General features: G+C 33.4%; 2 protein-coding genes across 2 annotated transcripts; both read right to left on the reverse strand.

The window, feature by feature from the left end:
- Positions 1-83: 83 nt before the first annotated feature.
- Positions 84-11,979, reverse strand: LOC143561699 (uncharacterized). The gene is made up of 4 exons (XM_077049700.1): positions 11,832-11,979; positions 1,125-1,165; positions 208-1,043; positions 84-147 (listed from the first exon to the last, which is right to left on the reverse strand). Exons 1-4 carry the CDS (start codon positions 11,977-11,979, stop codon positions 84-86), a joined length of 1,089 nt encoding a protein of 362 aa, XP_076905815.1.
- Positions 11,980-21,058: 9,079 nt separating this feature from the next.
- Positions 21,059-23,287, reverse strand: LOC143561700 (methyl-CpG-binding domain-containing protein 7-like). Its single transcript, XM_077049701.1, has 6 exons — positions 23,174-23,287; positions 22,150-22,251; positions 21,913-22,043; positions 21,647-21,845; positions 21,399-21,566; positions 21,059-21,319 (listed from the first exon to the last, which is right to left on the reverse strand). Exons 1-6 carry the CDS (start codon positions 23,285-23,287, stop codon positions 21,059-21,061), a joined length of 975 nt encoding a protein of 324 aa, XP_076905816.1.
- Positions 23,288-23,591: the final 304 nt, after the last annotated feature.

Raw genomic sequence — 23,591 nt, forward strand, 5'->3', positions numbered from 1 at the left:
TTTGGACTATAATCAATATATTTAGTGTTTATACATATTATGTTTGCATTCGGTTCTGACTCGAGCCCGAAACCAAAAACTGCTCATATATGAAACCCAGGGCCAACTGACTCGGTTTGGGTGGCTCCGACCAAATTACTAGCACCCCTACACATTTAAGAAAAAAAGAGAGAAAAATTATAATAAAATTTGGCATCTTAATGTAACCTTTGCTTCTTTCCAATTGTGCCTAAATAACTAGCACTGGGCCAAGCTGCCACCATCCCTCCTTGAGCATTACTAGCGAAATTAACCTCGCCAAAACGTAAAAGATCACCACTACCATCTGTGCCTGCCATCATATAAGAGGAACTACCACAAGCCATTTTGGCATACGGTTGTGATTGCTTCAGCACCATCATCGGTGATCTCAGCTTATTGTGATCCCCAACATCTATCTTTTGGGCTGCAGTGACGTGATCCACTGCAGCCGCCATTGACGGGATATGAAATGCCTTTAATGATGGCGGATTACGCCATGTGGGAAGTGGGCCCGCTAGTAGCAATGTCTGCAGAAGCGGGCCCGCTTCCACTACTGCTTCCAGTAAATTACCCTTTTGTAGCAAAGCCTTGCCTTTAATCATACCCTCCATCACCAAAGTAGCTTGATCCACTTTTTGCACATTCACCAAACCATTTTTATCATTAATATTCAAAAACTCGGGAGATGAAATGGGATTGAAAGGCGATTCAACAGGAGACGAGCTGCGATTATGAGCCTCGGAAACACTATTTGATTCAGTAGTACTTGAATTTGCCTTCGCGGGCGTCATTAAAGGGACCTGATTATTACGGATCAAAGGGTCATTTAAAGGCGTAATCTTGTTTAGTAGCTTTTGAAGTTCATCTTTAGCTTCATCGCTTTCTTGACAAACAATCTTTAGTGACTGTAATAACTGTTTCACCAATTCCATGTTCTTTTTCATTTCTTCGTGGTTTTCAGCTTTTACGGCTTCTAATTCGAGTGTTGTGTAATAAAGCTTTTGTTTAAGTTCATCAACATTCTGCAATATCAAAAACTCAAATGAGTTAGATTAATTACTATTAAAAAACAATTAAGTTTGATGACTAAATGATAATCATACTAGTAATGGGACCGTTATACCACCTAGAGGCAGACCAAGAACTGATCAAAACAATTGATGTTTATGATTAAAATATGAATTATTATTCAATAATAAGAAATGGGTAAGAGAAATCAACGTTAACAAAGACTTAAAATGGCACAAAGACTGTTTCTTGATCACACACAGGACCAGGAAAATTGATAGGAAATTAAAAAAGTTCAAAAAGAAAAAAATGGGGAAAACAAAAAGAAATGCAGAAAAATTACCAATTATAGTAATTTAAGTTTTGAAAATTTTGATTTTAATAAACTAAATTATAATTCATTAACCAATTATAACCCAAATTGTTTTTTTTTGTCGCCAAAGACAATCTTTATCCAACGTGACTGTTATTGGCAACGAAAATGAGAGCTAGTAGTGTCAATGATCATATTATGAGTATGGATTATTAATTTATTATTGACCATTAGAAATATTAAAATCCAGTTTCTCTGTAACTATTTTTAAAATTTTCTCATTTTAATGTTTCATTTTTCTTGTATAACATTCCTATGATCTAAATTCATATACATAAAAAGAGCAAATAAACTTTTAAACAATTCATTAAAATGAATCTTCTTGCACAAAAACACAATTAAACCACATTAATGAGAATGTGTGGATCTCACCATTATAAGAACTTAAAAGAACAATTTAAATAGTTTCAAATGGGATATAATAATCATATAAAGAACATAAAAATGTGGAGGAAAGATCAAAATCTTGAGAACAAACATTGGAAAAAAAACAAACAAATTGGTATAAATTCTTCTAGTTGTATTCAACTTAATTGACAAATTAGCACAACTCCATCCAAGATTCAAAATCTTGATAAATCCATTTAAAAATGGATCATAATTTGATCACATACCCATTCAAAACTAATTAAAATTCTCAAGAAATGCTAGTAATTGGCAAATTAGCCAAATCCCAGAAAATAAAAAAAATGGATTTTGAGCTCAAGTAACTAGTGATAAATTACATTAACATTTAAGGAACAAATTATAACCCACCTCCTGATAACTCCATAGAGATGCAAATTCTTCCATTCTTTATCTTGCTTCTGTGTTGAACAAGAGCAAAATCTTGTGGGGGAGTTCAGAGAGAGAATGGTGTGAACTCTTTTATAGAACGAGGCTCTTGATATAAGATTTTCTTTTTTTATTTTAAAAATGAAATAAAATAAAGTTTCGGTGGATTTTTCTTTTCTTTTTGAATTTTTAATAGGGGGACCATTTTTTAGGGAAATTGTCTCTTGCTAAAATTAATCACTCTTATGGTAGTTATTAAAAATAAATACGTTTTTAATTTTCACATTTTAATAATGGTAAGTTGCCTTTAATAACCGTGCAAAGCAAATAAGAGGATTTTTTTTTCATTTTTAATTATTAAATCTGTGTTTATTTTGTTTACACGCAATTTTTTCATATTCATGCTTTATGTTTGTTTCCACGCGGCATTTATATCACATAAAGTTAGATTATATTATAAACTTTTACTTGACATATTCTAATACAACATCGCAGCTTCTCTAATGCACAAATTAGTAACCTAGTAGAAGCAGTGAAAGAAACAAACAGAGGCGGTTATAACTGCATTTTGTATAACATTCGGTATGAATATACGGTTTAAGCGATCCTTAACGTATTATTCAGTATGAAACATCTCTAGTTTGAGAGTTTAAAATAGGTTTTAGACAAATAAGGTGACGTTATTATATCCGTTTAGTTTGGTCTAACTATCTTTTTTTATGCCTCTTGTGAATAAGTAAGTTTTTTTAACTTCATAATTAAGTTATTCGATGTTATCAAATTAATTTTTAGTAGATTAAAGTAGAGTATTTTTATTTTGAGTTGTTATTTATTGATGTTTTATTTGTTTTCTACTTATTGAATTACAAGTTTACAACTAACTAACTTTGTAATTTAAAAGATTGAGTTTTGCAATTTAAAAAGAGGTAGCAATGTATCTTGTTGTCTGTTTGTCTTCCGTTTCAAAGTAATCATCAAAAGTTGAAATTATTATCTTAAATTGTGAAAGACTTTGTAACTATTAATAAATTTATCTGGTGAATTTTTTTAACTAAACCCGACAATGTTAGGCATATAGTTTAAAACTTTAAATTTAGTACCGCCGATTGAATAAATAAATACAGATCTGAGAAAGTAACAAAAAAAGAAGATAAACACCGCATAAAATGTTGTCGGTAGCTGATGGTTTCATCGTATGATTTTTCTTTTATTATATAGTTTTCTTTAGTCCGAATAATTGTCGTAGTATTTTGTTCTTTTTCTTCAATATTTAAAGTCAAATTTATAAGTAAAACTTTAGAAACCAGACAACATATGAAAGCTATATATATTTATTTTTTTAATCATAAAGAAAAAAAGGCTTATTATCATCTAAAAAAACTGAAAGCATTACATCAAAAGAATTTTTTGTGAGAAAGAATTAGAAAGAAGTTTTACCCAATACTAAATTTGAGATAAAGCTCAGTCTAGCTAGCTCAAGCTAAATTATATTGATATTAATATTTGATATTTAAATAAAAAAATTAATACCCAATTAATTTCAATGTGTTCTTTAGTGGATCTACTATTATCCCGGATCAACTGTTTGAAGATTGTTTTACTAAATTTGTACTTGAACGCTTATTTTTACATGTTAGTCCATATTTTATTGGGATGGTTTTAGCAGGATAGTGATGTGAAAAAGACTATGTGTGCTTGGCTGCTTGCGCACCGAACGTGTCACTGGTCACGAGTCTAACAATGGTCTATCAACTTTGTAGGTTGCGTGCTTGATAACATGCTTGAACCGGTCATGGGGGAAGATTGCCCAGGATCTAGTGTTAAAACTGATATCAAAGAGATTGTGTGTATATCATTTGTTATGATTACAATGAACAATATAAATAGTGAACAAGTTATGTTAACCAAGGAAAACATTTCTGGAAGATTGGTTGTCTTGATTGTGTTGACCATTTTACTTAGGAATGAGATATGATGTTAAAAACGGATCATGTTAATTCCTTAATTTTCTTCTTTCCTTTTCCAACATCCGGAACTAGCATTCGATCGTTACCGAGTAATGGATCGGCCCATGTGAAGGATTGAGACGATCTCAAGTGAAGATAGCATATGCATGCTCAGATCACCTTTTTTACAAGTGTCTCTTTTGTCGAAGCCAATACTTATGTGAGTTGTCAACATTGTTGCTCGATGTGCTATGCGGATGCGAGGCACATGCACGAGGACTTGCATGGTTATGGTGGTTGGAGAATGTCATGGACTAATTGTTTGAAGATTGTTTTGCCAAGTTTTTACTTGAACGCTTGCATTTAACAGCTTGTCAAGAACAATGTCAACGGGATAGAGACGTGAGCATCTCTAAGTGTGCTTGCACACTGAACACATCATTAATGGTGAGTTGTTAATGCTCACTTAATGCAAGATAAAACAAGTGACCCTAATAATTAGCGAGACATATTAGCTACCTAAGCGAGCCATGGGGGGGGGGGTCGAAGATGACTCCGTGGCATTATGAACACATATCATGTGGAATTTTTTTTAACCCAATTAAATTCTTGACTTGCTTATTTTGGCTTGAGTTCCGCATATTTACAACCCGAGCCAACTTGACTCGAATCATTAAAATAGAGTTAATTTAAAGTAAGTTTCAAGTTGAACAACCCTAATGTACCATATGTATATAGCATTTTGCATACTAATGCGCACATTCTATAATGTTTTGAACAACCCTAATATACATATTTTCTGACAAACCACGGGACGTGAACCTCCTAGCTTAATTCGAAATAAAATGTTGTAGGCAATACTTCGATCTACAACCTCCCAGAGAAAAGTCATTAAATTACCGTTAGACCAATTGTTCTTTGCTTCAAAAGTATACATTAACATAAAAGTAAAATCCTTCAAGTTGTATAATTTAAATGCCAAGGGAATTGCTCGAGGCGATTTGGCATAGTTGACCTAAGCATATTCATAATTACCGATTCCAAATTATTATTTTTAATTAATCCCAATCATTTTATGTTCACTTAAAAGTAGTTATATGAACTTGAAATCACGTGCCAATTAATTTGGTAAAATGTGAGGGTGAATAAACAATATTATTTTAATATGATGGCAAGCAAGTCAAACCTATGTCTATGTCATGGTTTAGTTCGGTTTTCTTGGGCAGTGCATAAGGACACCGTCCCCTATCTAGACAACTACCCTTCTTTTTAAAATGCAAAAAGTGTCTATTAGAACCTAGACATCCATGGCTTTATTTGCACTCGGCATCTTGTTAAAGATCAAACCATTATTGTTGGGAATTCGTAAATCGTAACGCTTGGATATTCTATATGTCGTGAAACACTTTCAGATCGAAATAGTTAGGTGGTTCTCCCGAACTTTCAATTGAATAAACTCAAATCCTAACAAGAATAAGTATGTATGAACTTTGTGAGCCACAGATATGACCAAATGACGTCTTATATAAGGGCTGGCTAGCTAGTAGTTATAAAACCGTCATAACTACCATTGACTGTTTTATAACCATCATAACTACCATTGGTAGTTATATAACCGGCCGTTATAACTACCATAATTATCGTTTATAGTTGTAACCGTCCATAACTACTTTCGATAGTTATATATGAATCCATGTTATATATGAAAGGATTTCCTGCTGTTATTTCTAACATGGAATACACTTAATTCATTTTATAATTATTAAGGAACCATGTTACACATAATACCTGAAGGTGATTATTACAACATAAATATAAATAATCAATATGTTAAACGACCATTTGTCCACTAGTTATTTGATTTTAGGTTTTTTTAATTTGCTAAATCGCATGCAACTAGTTATGTTTGTCCATTTTATACGCATTTTACGAATATAAAATTTGAGGTGGTTAAGATAAATATCATATAATGGACCAGGTGTGTCTTATAAGATCAATATCGTAAGTTCAAGATAAGAAGATTCTACTCAAATTTCCTAGTTTGTTTCATATATGTCGTTGTGTATCATGCTAAAGACCAACTAAATAGCATCTTGCTTCATTATTACATTGTTTTTTAATTTTAAACGTCACTAGTCACAAAATACGTAATTTGATTGATGCAGCTTGAATTTTATTAGATAAAACTATGACCCATTGGTTGGATAAGATTTCATAATGACAATTTGACAAATGATGCTATGAAGTTTCACTTTTGTTACTAAAACAGTCTCACCTACATAGTCATTATAGATTAACATTTGAATTCACCCAGTTTCGCTCACAGAGATGATTATGACTGTGGTAACAAACAAGCCTTGTTGGAAGAAATCTAGTGGAAACCAAATTCAAGTGTAAATCCATGATTATTATGTTAGGAATTTGCTTTTCACAACAAAAATAAAAGATACGGTTACAAAAAATTGGATTTCCTAAATCATAGTACAATGTATTTACTATTTAGCCGCCTTAATCATCTTTATTTCACATTATTATTCACCTTAATATTTATTCACTTTTATTTAGTTAATTAACATAAAGAAAAATGAATTGTTATGGGTCCTCTACATCGTTGGTTATCTTTAAAATGAAATATTTCATGTCACGGGTTTGACCGATTTGTGTTTTAAATTATTTTTCTAGTTTAAATTTTAAATAATTTATATTTTTGTCTTATTGTCAGTAACGTAACGAATATAATGGATACCAAGCAAATTCGTGTCATATTAATTATAAATTTTATATGTTTGCCAAAACTGTTTTAAGACGTTTACAACTTTTTTTTTTTTTTTGATTTAGTACCATTGACATAATAAATTTAACCAATGCCAGCCATTTAAATTAGGATAACTTGCCCTACTTTCTATAATACGTGTTTCATGGAATAAAACTGAAGGTAAAGTTAAAATACAAAGGTTGACAAAAATAAGAAGTGTGAGAAGGATTTGTGGTCACACAAAAAAATCCCTAAAAAATTCTTAAAAAATAATAAAAAAATCATAACTCAAAATATAAATAAAAAACGAAAAAGTTTAAAAACAAAAAATGTTTCCCTCGTCATTTTCGTTTAAAAAAAAAAACTTTCCGAAAAGACACAATGCAGAGACAAAAGAAGCAATGACGAAAATACACAACTATAACTAATAAAAGCTACAATAAATTGCAAAATATAACACAATGTTGAGTAATATAACACAATATCAAAAAAAAAAAGACACAATGTTAAGGGAAAAAAAATAATCAATGACAAAACACAATGATAAACAAAGAAACACAATGGTCTTTTTCACTTACTATTGTGTCTTTTTCGAGTTTTTTTTAGAAACGAGAAAGGCGGGGGAAACATTTTTTTTGTTTTGTTTTTTTATTAAATTTTGAGTTATAATTTTATATTTATTTATTTTAAACTTTTTTATAGAGTTTTTTTTGTTTGACTATAAATATTTTTCATCCTACTTATTTTTATCTCCGTGTATAAAATAACTTGATCCTAAACCTGGATTGGGATGTCTTTACGCGCCAAACAGAATATGATGATGCAATGAGGACACTTGGCGAACTGAGCGTTTCCTTCGGCACATGACTTTTGTCATCTACTCATATGTCTTTGGTAGGTCGCACGTGCTTCATGCGCTTTTTTCTTTTGCATTTTCTTCAAGATAACAACAAAATACATACATATAGTTAGCAATTACTATTACTCGTATATTTAGAAGAGAAGTTTGGTGACGCTGGACAATGATTGGTTTATTTAACAAAATTCTATTAGACCAAATTTTGCTTCTTTTTTTTTGTTTTTTGTTTTAAACTTTAATAATTATATTTCTAATTATCCTTGTTATATTTGTTTTTTTATTAGTTTAGAGCCAATACCAATCTAACGTAACGGATGTGATAAAAACTGACATAATTTGCGTAGACTTAGTGCATTTTGTTTTAGTTATAGTACCGTAACGAAACTGACAGAATGACAATTCTTTTTTTTTGTCCGGTTTTATAACGAACGTGAAAAACCCAACCAAATTTGCATAGATTCACCGCCAGGGACCAACAACGCTCGGGTTTTACCAACGCTCGAGTTTCACCGACCAACGCTATCCAAATGTTCCATCTCAATTTTTATAACTTTTTTTTGTTTTAGTTTCCGTATAATAACACATGTAACAAAAACTGACCGAATTCATGTCAACTTACCGTCTCAACACTTAGGACCGGTAATGCTTATGTCTTACCAACGTTCGGATTTACCAACCTGCCCGGCGCAACACGCTGGGTAAAAAACTAGTTTAAAATATGAAATACAAATAAAAATCCATCAATCAAAATCATGCTAAGCTGCATACACTTACGAATGTAAATGAACCAACAAACATAAAAGTGGGTATGCTTATATTCGTATATTTAACTTTAAACGAACACAAACATAAATACTCAATTAGACAAATATGTGTGTTCATGATTGTTCGTAAAACTAAATATGTCCGTTTTCATTTATGTTCGTTTATATAAATTAACAAAAAAGAAAAAATTTGTACTACATGTACTTCACCAACAAATTGAGGGGTAGCCTCAACCTATGCTAGATTCGTCATTGCACCCATGACTTATTGATTTAATGATATAATGTTTTTTCATACAAAAGTAAAGTAGAAGGTTCAAATCTTGTAGGTTCAAATCATTACAAGTGTAAGGTTTATGGGATTATATATGAAAATTTTGTTAGTTAATCAATTTTTGATATGATGCTTACCTACTTACCACTAAATGTGCCATCACACTAACATGCCAGAAATTGAATAAAACAAAGTTATTTTTGAAGGAAACGAGAGTAATATAAATCGTATATACTTCTTCTGTCCTATTAAAAGTGTTCATATTTTTTTTATTTGTCTTATTATAAATGTCCACTTTCAACATTTATTAGCCAACTTTCAAGTATACCTTTAAACACAAACAACTAGCAGTAATAAACAATATTGATGAACCCAATTTCCAAGGACATTACTGCCATTTGGTAAGCAAAAAAAGTAATCATTCAGTCCACCTTAAACTTTATGTTTTCCAAACCATGACACTTCTAATAGGACGGAGGGAGTAATCATTAGACATTTAATTTCCTAAACTTTTATACTTGTATGTGTGTGCATATATATTAGGTCGGATCTATAGGCTTAGAAGGCTAGGCAAGGGTTTAGGGCCACCAAAAGAATAGGGCCACCAAATTTTTAAACAAAAGTCATATATGTGTATTGGATTTGAACCGAAAGAAATAATCTTCATCTAGTTAAATATATAAAATCCCAAATACAAATGAAATTGAATCTATAAAGTAACGCCCATGACCCACCTTCACACAAGACTTCATACATTGCTAAATTGCTATTTGTCATTGTTAGGACATTAGGTATTTAACTAATTTCAGTTTTCATTGATCATTTCTCTTAAGTATCACTTAATACAAATTAAGCAGTTTACTAATTGCTATAATCATTCTTATGTTTGTTATTCACTTAATCAGTTAATTGATAATGATAACACATAATGTATTATGCTTATTATTAGACTTTTGTATTAAAATAATTTATCATTATTATTTCTTGTTATTGTTGTTGATCCCAAGCTCGGGTAAAGTACTTGGTTTACAACAGAAAGTTTTTTAAAGGGGCCATAACTTTTTAGTTCACTTAGGGTCTCCAAAATCGTTGAGCTGACCCTGAGCTTGGGTAAAGTACTTGGTTAACAATAGAAAGTGTTTTAAAGGGGCAACGACTTTTTAGTTCGCTTAGGGCTTTCAAAAACGTTGGGCTGACCCTGATATATATACACCCTTGTCGTAGTTAAACCTCATGCACTACAAGCTAAAATGATTTCAACTCCTACCAACAAACAAGAGTTGACTACTTGCACACAAGATTGTTAACGTTGGTTTGACTTGGTAGAAAACAAATTAAGAAATCTCAAACTCAGAGAGCATAATTTACATGTCTTTAATGCACATATGAGAGAGGATTTAAGTGGTGTAACCTGAGATATTTGATGCTTAGATGTAAGAAAGGGAAGGTGTGTGGGGTGAGTTTGGTGTGTAAGTAGGTGTATTTGATGGCAACGTAGGAAAACTGAAGCTTTTTTTTCAGGTCAAAGACTTTTGCTGGTAGAAAATTGAGCAATACAATATTATTAGATTTTGTTTGTGGGGTTTATGTTTGTGTTGTTTATCCTAAGTATAAGTTTATTTATGCAAAGATATTTTCTTGGGTCCCATTTTGAACCATCTCAATCTCACTTCTTCAACAAAGAAGACCTGCAGCTAACAATGGCTGCATGAGTCCCATGCAATGTTTCAAAAACCAGTTTTTAACTTGTATCGGGTTGGGTAAAAAAATGGTACAATCGGTTATACAAGGAGGTTTAATCGAGTTCTATAATTTAATATAAATACAGTTTCAAGTCTTCCAACTCAAGAAGTAATGTAAAAGTATATATGATTCCATAATTAAAAATAATCTAGAAGCTAATAGCAATCGAAAAATAATCCAAAAGTACTCAATTTTTGAACAAAGTTTTTTTTTTATTTTTAAATAAAATATGGGTCGCTAACTACCGAAATGCTCTAGGCTTAAAACTGGTATTAGAAGCAGAAGAATGAACAAAAGCTATAACATCGACATGAAAGCATGTGCATGAAAGTAGGAGCACGAACATGAAAGTAGGTGTGTGAGAATGAAAGCATGCCAGAACAAGCTCAGGAGAAACAAGAGTCGGAAAAGAGTAGCCTTTACGAGAATGAGCAGGAAGGATTAATATAATTCAAAAAACACTATAATCTTACTTTGTACGAAAAATTATCTTAACTAGATTTTGATATTGTTAACCGTCTAAACTTGTTCAAGATACACAAAACCTTCTCAAAGCCAAAATACATTTGAAAGTAACTACAAAGTTGGTCGCTAGTTATGTGAAGGCAATGTATGCAACTATTTTTTTTTTAAATTATAACAGCCAAGTATTTTTCCCAATTTTTACACCTATTTGGCTATTTGTCACCAACCAAGTTCAAACCTGCATATCCACCCAAGAGAACTCAACTCTTACCACTTGGGCTGGCCCAAGTGATGTATGCAACTATTTGTTTGATATGGATTCTTAATTTCTTTTAAACCAAAATTTACCATGTTATATTAAAAATAACTAATGGGCTTACCCGCCGCGATGCGGCGTAGTTGGGTTGCCCCCCCCCCGGATGTTTTTGTTGTGTATATATTGGTGATGGACGCAAACATCTTAGATATAGTCAACATTCGTTTTGCTAATATATGTTGCATAGTGTTCTTACACATGTCTACCTGACAAACATATGATCCCCACATGCTAATATTTTCTAAATAATACCCAAAACATCTGAGTACCACATGCTAATATATATATGCTAATATGTGTTGCATGATACCCAAGTTGCCCTTTATCATCTAGTTGGGTTCAATGACTTTTTACAAAATAATATGGCCTTATCTTGCCAATTTTCATCCCAAAAAAAGCTTATGTGCCAATGTTCTTCATTGTATCTTTTACTTATTTTCTCCTGGATATGTCATTTATTGTTCGTGTTTCGTAGTGTTGAGGGTACCTCGCGAGGTTGTGCATATGGTTTTTAAAAAAACTTATGTATGTACCTGGTGTTTCTTGCATTGGCCTCTTGGATTTAGGGTCTGGTGTTGGTTGTGGCAGACCTGCTGGTGCAGGAGCTGAATTGGGTTGACCTGCGTTGTTGGCAGTTGTCCTTTTGATGTTGCTGATGGTAATCGACTTGTCTGCCTTCATTGTCAAGGTAAAGTTCATTGCCACCCCTTTAAGTGTGAAGATTGGTGGTGATAGTATCTTTTGCTCGAAATGTCCCAGAATCATCACTTGGCATTCAGTTTTCAAGAATTCCACATTGTTTCGTTGTAGATTACAACTTTGGTTGTATATGTGTCATCCGTGATTTGTGCATTGAGACAGTACCTGTGATATGGTGATTAATTAATGTTTGTTTAAGTGTATAAAAAATATAAAGACATGATAACCAAATTATTAAATGAACAAATAGGATTGTAAATCATGGTTGTTACTTACATGGTGGTCAACAAATACGTAGTATAACTCTGGACGTTTGCCTCTTGATACCCATTGTTTTGATATCCATTGTTCTAGTACACGAACATTGATGACCCCTGGTTTCTGTCCTTTTATCTCGGAGATACATAGGGTTGCCATTCCTGTATAAAAAAGCATGTGAAAAAAAGAAAGCATGAAATTATTTGTGTAACGCGGGTCAATCAGCAATATATATATACGGTATGTGTATGAGTGAAAAAATATGTAAGGGAACCATCTTATGACTTGCCTCTGGTCATTATTACAATGTTAGACATCTAATGTCCACCTCATTATGGTATCACAAATCAAGACACCTTACGAAAACTGTTACAACCTCAAAAGAAGATACATCATTAACGAAAACAATCAAAACAGCTCATGAGCTCATATGAACTAAAATTATCAAGTATCCAAAACACAACACCTGATTTGTATGACACACTAAATGCCAACAAACAGCATACCGCAAACTACCTAAAGAAAACAAAAAACCTGTTTCGTAGCCATGTGATACTTGACGTTGATGTTGTACACGCAAATGTACTCTTGCATTTCGATAGTTTTTCTTTTTTCTGCCCCGCTTACGTTTCTATGATTCTCTATTCTTGCTGCAATGTTGAGTTAGGTTCGTTTCGAGCCTGATTTGGTTAGTGCTTGGCACTGGTTAGTTGTTGTCTAGACTTAAGCAAACTGGATTTTAATACTTTAAGAAATAACCACTCTCAGTGCTTCTAATCCGTTTCTTTAGCATAAATTTATATCTTGAATAATTAATAATATCCTGCATGTAGATTTGATGATGATTACTCAATTAATAATAAGTAAACTAAAGACAATTAATAAATTGTTGATAATTACTCAATTAGTTGGTTATTTGTTTTACCTTGTCACATTATTACAAAATTTTTGCCTCTTACTGTGTTATGACATACGGTTCAACTTAATCAAACCATATGACTTATTTTTGTGTAGTCGATTTCGTTATGTTTTAAATGAATAGAACTATTTCTGATTTGGTTTGCTTTGTCAAAGCAAGTCTTAATACTTGATTCCGTACTGGTACCATATGCAAACATTCGGTAAATACGGTTCTGAACCGTACCGGTATACATCAAACAGTTTGTGGAGACTACGCAAAACTGTAACGATGGGTGAACCACAAAGAAGAAGAAGAACAAACTTGGAGCAAAAGGATAAAAGGGGGCTGCACATTTCATCAAATACCTGGCATGCGTGTTTAAATAAGTCATGCCAGAAAGACATTCACCTATAGCAAGCTTTAATCAAACAGCTGACATGCATGCCAATCATGGAAAGTAAAGTGTATAGAAGAAACAATAACCACACATGCATGAAAAAAAAATGGAGAAACAGAATAACAGAGATGAACAACCACAAACAAACCAAAGGCAAAAACATTTTGATGAACAACTGGAATGCAACAAAAGAAAGCCTCAGTATGAGAGAGAACAAACGCATGTACCTATGACAAAACTCATATCACAGCCCCATTATCACCTGCGATACAATAACACAATATCAAATAATCAAGACAACAAAACGGTGAAATCAAACATCAGACGAACCGGAGGAAAGGAAGGCGACACATCGTGCTTTATCAAATAGTGGGCTGTACGTGCTAAATGGAATGAGAAAACCAACGTACAAACACTCTAAGCTTATGGTACAACAGTTAGTGCACAACATTAGCCGTAAATGTAATATTATAAATAAATAGACATCCATTTCTGCAGCATCCTTCACCCGAATAAAGAGAACTGAGTAGTGCGTGAAATTTCAAGCGTCCTCACAAAATTTTTGCAATCGTCCCACTAAATTTTCGAAACCAACCTCCATGAAATTTAGAAACCGATCGATCCCTAAGAAACTAAATACGAATTTTATAAATTTTTAAATATAAATTTAATATTAAAACTAATTATAAATATAACTTATATAATTACCAATATCTAAATATTAAAATAGCGTGTCAACCGAATTACACACACTTCCAACTTTAGGTAAGTGATTAAACGGATCACTCATTTATGGCTAGTTTATTGTTTTAAGTTATTTGATTAGAGAATTGCGACAAGGATTTGAAAAGTGATACAAGTTGTGAACTTTAGGTCTAAAACATTTTGTATAAATATACGAGTTTAGATATATTAGATTTTAAAATTTTTGTTATGCATTTGTAAGGACGCTTGATGTACTTTGCTGATTATATAAAATTTAGTTTTGTTACCTATTTTAATAAGACCCGACCTAGATCAAAAATTATTTTATATAGGGATAGACTTACGACCCTATAAATTCCGCCATCGTGAAAAAAAATTCCGGGTCCACCGCTAATCTTCACTCGAAAAGACAAGAACGTTTACCAACATGGAAGACTGAAATTAGAGGTGTACAAAACCGGTTTTGAACCCAAACCGAACCAGTTTGGTCAACGGTTTGTCAAAACCGGTTTGACTCAAACCGGTTCTGTTTATAAACCGGTTTAGAAGCAAGATAGGCCAACCTGGTAACGCCGGTTCGGTCAGGTTTATAAACCGGTTTTTCTCAAACCGGTTTGGTAGATTTTAAGGGGAACCGATCCTGAAATTGGCGGTTTAGGTCGGTTTGGGTGAAACCGGTTTTAAACCCATACCGGTTCGGTTTGGTTTGCCTAAACGTTAGCTAACGAAGACATTTTCTCATTATAAAATGCGTGTCTTTCTGCTCTTTAAGCCCAAGACTTGTGCTCTTACCCAATTCTATGTAGCCCATTATATATGGGAAGACAAGACAAGTAGACATTCACATTACACAAACGAATAATCTTAACACATTAAATTATACTGACTCAAGATTTATTATTGTTTAATTGTGGTAACTTATTTATACTTAAAGCGAATAATCTAAGTGGAATAATTATTATTCAATTATTGCTTCTTACATTTTACTTATACTTCGAGAAAAGTAATCACTAGGAACATGGTTTTTCACAAGAACAATTAGAACAAAATAAATTATTTGGGTTTTCGACCTCAACCGAATCTTTCTGTGCGAATTCGATAGGTTTGATGTGGTTATTTTTTATCTTGCCCCCACCTCAATCGGCTATCAACTTTGACTAAACTGCACGATGCTTAGTTTTGGATGCAATGGCTCGACTTTAGTCGAAATCTTTTGTATAACCTAATGATAAAGCTTTTTAAAGTTTAGAATTCAACTTCGTTATTAGGCGAGTAGTTGCGGGTTTTAACGGGGCGGCAAAAGTAACATGGCATGGCTCTTAAAGACCGACACGCAGTGCCAGGGAGGGGGGTGGGGGCAATAGTGTTTTAACGGGTGGTAAGTGGGTAAGTGGTGGGGCCAACTTCAATAATAATTACATAAGTGGTAAGGGTGCTAATTTAAATCACAACGGAGTTTTAAGGTTAAAATCTCATTACTTACATGACAGTGACGTGACATTTTAAGTTGGGTTTAAAACCGCTCCACAACAACCATCATAAGAGTTTAACCTTAACTAATATTTGCGTAATTAAATTAGAAAAAGAACCAACACAACATTAATAGAATTTTTTACATGTCTTGGGGACCAAACTTTAATAGTTAAAAAAAAAAATGAGTCAGTGCAAGGCTGCAGCCTGCACTCCTGCAGGGACGGTATGGGAATTTTTTTATAAGGGATTTGACTTCGACATCCAAGACGTTGACAATTAGAAAACAAATATAGTTTTTAATTTCAACACTTTACTCAATTCAAAGTAAAGAATGTCTTGATCTATATGAAATTACAACTACACATTTACCCTTAATGCTTTATGTAAGGGGATAAAAAAAGTTTTCATTTTATAACTTCTTTTTACGGTTTACACTAAGAGTAAGACCAACCGTAACGCAAGAAATAGTGAAGGGCTTTTTTCTCGTCTACATTAAAACCTTCACAGACGCTTACTTTCTCTTTACCCATGTGTAAAATCAAGAAAACCACGTGCCACTCAGTTCTCTTACCCATGTGTAAAATCAAGAAAACCACGTGCCACTTATTACTAATCAATTATATACAAGAATATAATGAGATAATTAAAAAAAAAACATAACCAAATACCATATCCTAATACTGAGCTAGTCCACACAAATGATTTTTCACTCCCACTCTTATTATCTCGTCCTCCAAGCCATCTCAGGTTTACATCGGCCACCGACGAGTCGACAACATACAATGTGTTAATCTTCTATAAAATATGATACTAACAACGCCCTGCTTGCGGTGCGCGCATATAAAGTATATATGTGTGAACCCTCGGGTGGGCAAAAGTAAAATTGCACTAATTTTGACGTTATTTTACCAATCTCGTGAAAATAACGTTAAAGGTGGCGGAAGGTTAATCAGGCATCATGTGGTGGCGTTGATAGCCGAAAGACAAGGGCACATGCACCAATCAGCCGGTGTCCCTGATGATTGAGTGCTATGTGCCTTATGTCCAAGGCTTGATGCAAAACTACTATCGAGCTGGGGGTCTCACCGGAAGCAGCCTCTCTATCCCTATGGGATAGAGGTAAGGCTGTCTACATCTTACCCTCCTCAGACCTTACCATAGCATTGCTATTGGTGGGATATACTGAGTACGATGATGATGATGATGAAAATATGATACTAACAAAAACATGATACTATTCATGTAATATTAAAAATAAATAACACAAAAATACAAAAGAAGTGCACAAGAATATATCACCCACTACATGAAACAATGAAAATCAACTCACTTTTTCCCTCAAGTGAAAAGTAACCTTTTCTTTTATTGAAAAGACCACCAGATATACCAACACATCCATATCCAATCATAAGAATTCAAACATTAAAATGAAGTCTATTCACATGTGAAACAATTTAAAACAAACCCCATGTAACCTACATAAACCCCCATATGGCCCTAGCCAGTGGCTTTCAACTCCTCTATTTGTCCTCTTATTCACTGTCTTAAGCATCCCATTTTGAATAAATCATCCCTCCTTTCACAGTTTCAATAATCACTCACTAGCAATTTTTATGGAAATAGTTTCAAAACCCGCAATGACCGCAACAAATGAGCTCGGTCGCGCGTCTAGAAAATGGAAGGATCAAATTCAACGAAGTCCTGAACGTACACAAGTTTGGGTCGAGCCGAACAAACACCGTAGAGTGGCGGTTGTTTATTATCTATGTCGTAATGGCCAGCTCGAGCACCCACATTTTGTCGAGGTTACTCTATCGTCCTCCGAAGGACTGTATCTGCGAGGTAAGGCTAATAAATGTTTAACTGTAAATGAAATTGTGCCTGATCCATGTGATAATTTGTTAAAAACTTAAAATGGTTAGATGTTATTGATCGCCTCAATTCTCTCCGTGGAAAAGGAATGGCTGCATTGTACTCCTGGTCTTCCAAACGGTTAGTTCTTGAACGCGTATAATAATTAGTGGTGTGCACGGTTTGGTTTGGATCAGTTTTGACTTTTGAGCTAACTAAAAACCAAAACTTCGGTTTTTGAATTTTTGAAAATCGTTTGAGCTAACCACCACCGCAACTTCCTATCGATGCAATACAAATGTGATGTCTGCGACAAAAGGTAGGTTCCCTACGTATATATGCCAAACTGTTATGGAGACCACTCATGTAAAGATGTACCCACACAAGTCGGAAGGCGAATTAGCTCAACAGCAATATGCGGTTTGTTGATGTGGTGTGTGGGCTCGTATATGACTAAAGACGTACTGCGTCGTTCAAGAATCACAAAGTAATCTTTAGTTTGGCTCAAAAAGGAAAGAAGCCAAACGGGAATGCAATCAAGCTTTCAGAGCGAACAAAGATTCGAGAATATTTAGTTGGCGATTCGGGTCCTTGGCTGATAACTCCATACCATGGTCAAGATCTAACTCAAGACCAAGCATAATTCAACCAGAAGCATTTAGCAACTAGATCGATCCGTTATCAAACTAATGTTATTGTTATAGTTTAAATCATGTTTTGCTATATATGCTTATAAACTTGAAATATTAATTATCATGTTTCCTTTTCGTCGAAAGCTAGTTTTGTTTATATCGTCGCGTGATGATTGGGAAACCTGTTTTGTAGTATTTAAAACAAGATTCAAACAGGAAACTTATATGCATTGATAAAGCACAAACATCATTAGTTTTGATACTGTGCAGGATTAATTATCTTTAAATATATACCTTGAAACTTGGTTGCACAAAGCCAGCCTCGGATTCAATATTCCTGCAAACAGCCCACATGTATCAGAAATGTGTTTGTAAACGAACTGATCAAACACAAACGGGGCTAACTCGTCTTTGTTCGAGTGGTTTTAACCAAACAAAACAAATTAACAGACACGAATTGGTTTTCAGTTTACTTAATAGATCTAAATGTACAAACATTCATGAAATGATGCAAAACAAACAAACAATACCAGTAATGTTCCATTCACAAGTCATATAAGTAGGGTCTTTGAAAGGAGTGAACCTTACCTTTAAGGGGACAGTGCTTTCAATGTGATGTATAAGACGGTTAAGTAACTATCCGCTTTATCTCTCCCACTACTTTAATTATCTTCGTTGCACTATGTAGAATGCGGTGTCCAACATATTATTCAATGCGAAATCAGCATGCCCCTGTTTGTATATAAAAGTATTTATGAACGAGCACTTGACCGAAAGTCCACAAACGCACGTGAATAAATGAGCAAGTAGAATGTTTCGTGTTTGTACTTTGTTCATTTACCTAAATGAACATGAAATACTTTCAATGTCCATTTAATAAATAAATGAGTACATTTGTTGAATGATAAATATGTTATTTGCAAGTGGTTCTATTAAAACAAATAAATTTACTAGAATTAAACTCCAACCAAACCCAACCCCAATTTTGTGCACAAGATAAAGTTTGAAAAAACTAATATCTTTGCTAATGCTAAGTTTCATTTAGTTTATGATTTCAGTTAGATTACACTAAATACCTGTTGATTGTGTGTTTGGTATTATTGATGGCGAAAATGAATCTTTTTCTCCATTGTTGCTTCATAGAATCTGAAAACACTCCATCGCCAGCAAAAGCCTTCCTAAATTAATCCTGTTTGGAGAGGCATTGCTAAATGGTGAATCTTCTTCTTTTTTGGAAATGCTTTTCTTCATTGAATCATATAAACCATGCATAATTCTAAAAAAGCAAACAGCAAGTCAAATTATAAGTTTCTGTTTTGGTCAAAAGACAAAGTCAACTTCTAAAGTCAAACCTTGATGGGAGTGACTAATTTAAGGGATTTGGAAATGGAAAGGGTTAAATTTTTCTTAATTCTTTCAAAAATTGCTGATAAGGTGAATTTTCTTCTTCAAGTTGCGCTACATGCTTTTGAACATATATTAAAAATCTGAGCATGTCATGTCCAGTCGCAGGCTCATAATAACATGAAAACTTATTTATTTTCAATAAAGAAAATATAAAGAATGTAAATAAATTGGCATTTATATCAAAATTACCCTGTCGATATTGTCACCCGTCTTTTGGGGAACTTCTTTCACCATCCATTCATTAGTGAGTTTGGGGGATGTGTAGATAGAAAGCTTCTGGTAGTCACATTTATCAACTGATATTCATTATCTTGATCTTCAAAATCTTGCTTCTGTTTATATATTAGAATTATGATCAGAACTGTTTTGAGCCGATAACCAGGCTCATGATGTATGAATAAGCATTATAATTTGAAGTAGAAATTAGGATAACCAGATAATCAAGTATTGTAGTACCGCAAAATATTGTTACAGATATCAAGTTAACTATAAAACTATCACAAGGGGTGAATGATAATTTCCATTTTTTTATCAGCAGAATACATACGACGTTGATTGTGAAATGGTTGATGCCAGTACTGTGTGGCCGAAAAGGGATTCAAACTGGTCACAGGGTATTCACCATTTACAAACTTGTGTACAAAGACGTAGTAGCCCTAGATCAAATGCGCAGATATATTGATTGCTCAGGGACCATTATGCTTCTCCTTGTCCTCGGGTGGCAGGGAACAGTTTAGGCTCCTGCTCAGCTCAGTTATGGGCCTTCTCGTGATACATGTTCTTGTGGCAGATCTGGCACATACCCTATTCAGTTTTCGGCTTATAAGGTGTCAGTGGGGGGCTTGAATCCTGAAGGCGGTGATGGTTAAGCAGTATCCATCAAAAGAAGTATATTACCTGATGACAGAAGCGCTGCGGTCGTGAGAGATGACATATCTCTATTTAGCTCGAAAACATATGTTTCTGTTTTCTTTACAAATATCAAAATACTGGAAGTTTCATTTTATATTTTGCTGGACTTATAAACTTGAAAATTGTCATGTTTTCTTTTACGCAAAAATTTAATTTCATTCATATCATCGTGATTAGAAAACTCAAGATTCAAACAGGCAACTGATACACATTGATAAACTACAAACATCATTAGTTTTGATAATGTACATGATTATCTTCCTAATCTCCATCAAACTTGGTTGCAGCATTACCGAATCAAAAAACACAAAAGCCAGCCTCGGATTCATTCCTGCAAACAGCCCAAATTTGTATCATCAGAATTGGGGTTGTAAATGAACTGAACCCGATCATTTGAATTTAATGAAACAAAACAAAGACATAAGATATTGAAAACATCCTATCAAAAAAATATATCGTAATAAAACATACACTTAGCTGAACATTCCACGTCTGCGTAATGAATAAAACTATACGAGAATTATTTTATAATTCCAGAAAAAAAATCCATTTCACACTAAATACCTGTTCATTATGATTGTTGTCATTGATGGTGAACATGAATCTTTTTCCCCATTGTTGCTTCATAAAATCCGGAACCAGTTCATCTCCAACAAAAGCATTCCAAGTATCTCCTGCAGTGCTAGAAATAACCCAATTGATCTTGTTTGGAGGATAATTGCTAGATGATGAACCTTGTTCTTTCCTTGAAAAGCTTTTTTTCCATGAATCATATGAACCATAACTCTAAAAATCCAAACAGCAAGTCAAATTATAAGTTTTGTTTCGATATTCGGTCAAACACAATCAAATAGCGATGTCAAACCTTAATGGGAGTGATTAACTTAAAAGCCTCTGAAAGGGGTAAACTATTATCTCTTAGTTCTTCTAGCACGGCTGCTAAAGGTGAATTTTCTTCTTCAAGTTGTGCTAGATGCTTTTGAACAGATGTTAAAGATCTGAACATGCGTTCGGTACCTGGCTCATAATAATACTACAAAATTGAAAATAACATAAAACTATATTATTTTCAATAACACATGTAAAAAAATGTAAATCTTATATCAAAATTACCCTGTCGATATGGTCACCCGACTTTCGGGGCACTTCTTTCACAATCCAACCATCAGGAAGTTTGGGGTTTGTAGATAGGAAGCATCTGGGAGACAAATTTATCAGATGATATTCATTATCTTGATCTTTTTCAAAATCTTGCTTCTGTAACAAATCATTAGAATTATGATCAGAATCTGTTTTGACCCGACCAGCCAGGCTTACGAATAATAATTATTATTTAAAGTAAAGGGTAGGATAATAAGATAATCTAATGTTTGAATAACATGACCTTTTCTTGGTAATTAGGCATCTTGGATTTTGATCTAGTCGTAGTAGGCATAATTCCTTGTGTAAGGTATCTCTCAACATCTACAAGGGATCGAAACTGGCGTCCAGTTTCCGGATCATAGTAGTACTGAAAATATCAAGTTATTTGCAATGGTTTGTCATCAGAAAGTATTCATTTTTCTGGAAAAAATCAGTAAAGCAGTAATGAATTATCTAAAATAAACTCATATCACCTTGTCAATAGTAGTTCCAGACTTACGCGGTACCTTCTTCACAAACCAATCTTCAGGTAAAGTAAACTTTCTAGTGGTGATCAATTTACTTTCTGGGGTCATCTGCAACAAGTATTATACAAAATCCCTCTATTTATAAGAATTTCTCACATAATTATTTGACATATTTAAGAGGTCACATGAACATTTTCTGTAGATGTGATCATCTTCTAATTGTTCAAATATTTTAAGATACCAACTAATAAAAGTAATCACTTTCTGTCTAAATCATTATAGCAAGTATAAAACCTCACCTTAATTCAACAGTCAAGTTTCAAGTTGCTGAATCTGCTTTCTGTATATATTTGTTCAGCATTCAAATATTTCTTAAACTTGTTTACAGATCAAAATTATCACGTACCCTGATTACGGTTAGGCCTGTAAGCAAACCGAACGAACACAGACAATCGGACAAATACTTGTGTTTGCGCTTGTTCATTTAAGAAGTGAACATGTTCTTGTTCTTTTATGTTCGTTCATTTAAAATCTAAACAAATAGTTCACGAACATAATTGAACAAAGATAAACAAACATAAATGAGCATCTATGAACAAATGTACGTAAACAATCACAAACAAACATTAATGAACACACTTAAATGAACACAAACGAACAAATATAAAACATTAAATAGATGATTCATCCAAAAATGAACATAAATGAACGAATATAAACGTACAAACATGAACAAACGAACATATACAAGCGAACATAAATGAACAAAACATGCATGTTCGTCTGTTTCATTAAATTAACACAAACTTCTTGTCCACGCCCATTTATTTATTAAATGAACGAACATAAATGAACTTCCCGCCGAACTGAACGTTCAGTTCATTTACATGCCTGATTACGTTTCAATGTAGAACAGCATTTATACCGTAATGATATGAAGTTGCTTCAAACTAATTAACACTAATTTGAGCACGCATGCAAGACATTAGAAGCTATACAAAAATCTAACTAGATTGTGAAAGATATATACCTGGTGGATGATTATATTGTCATGAGGAATGATCGAAGATGAAGCGGAATGTGAGATATTAGCAAGTTGACGGTGGAGGACGTCGTCGGAATCACTTCCATTCTCACCCGCCATTTGCCAACACCCTCGATCGTTAATCACTTCTTCTGGATTACTCTATATTATTTTGGGGTTCTCACAAGTATTAAGGCTATTAAAGTCCATGTGGCAGCATTAGAGCAGCTTAAGAACTTAGTGGAAGACATGTGATGTGACCATATTAATTATTAATGGTTTTATAATCCATTATCAGTGACCCTCTTTTAATACTTTATAATCCTTTACAATTTAACAAAAATAGGCGACGCGAATTAGGTCGGTGTTGGTTAACGGTAACCACAATAAATCTTATAAAAGAGTAGGCGTACATAAAAGTATT

Source organism: Bidens hawaiensis, unplaced genomic scaffold, assembly GCF_021521415.1.
Source record: "Bidens hawaiensis isolate Kalapana, Puna unplaced genomic scaffold, B.hawaiensis_p1.1 tig00020777_1, whole genome shotgun sequence".
Taxonomy (NCBI): Eukaryota; Viridiplantae; Streptophyta; class Magnoliopsida; order Asterales; family Asteraceae; genus Bidens; species Bidens hawaiensis.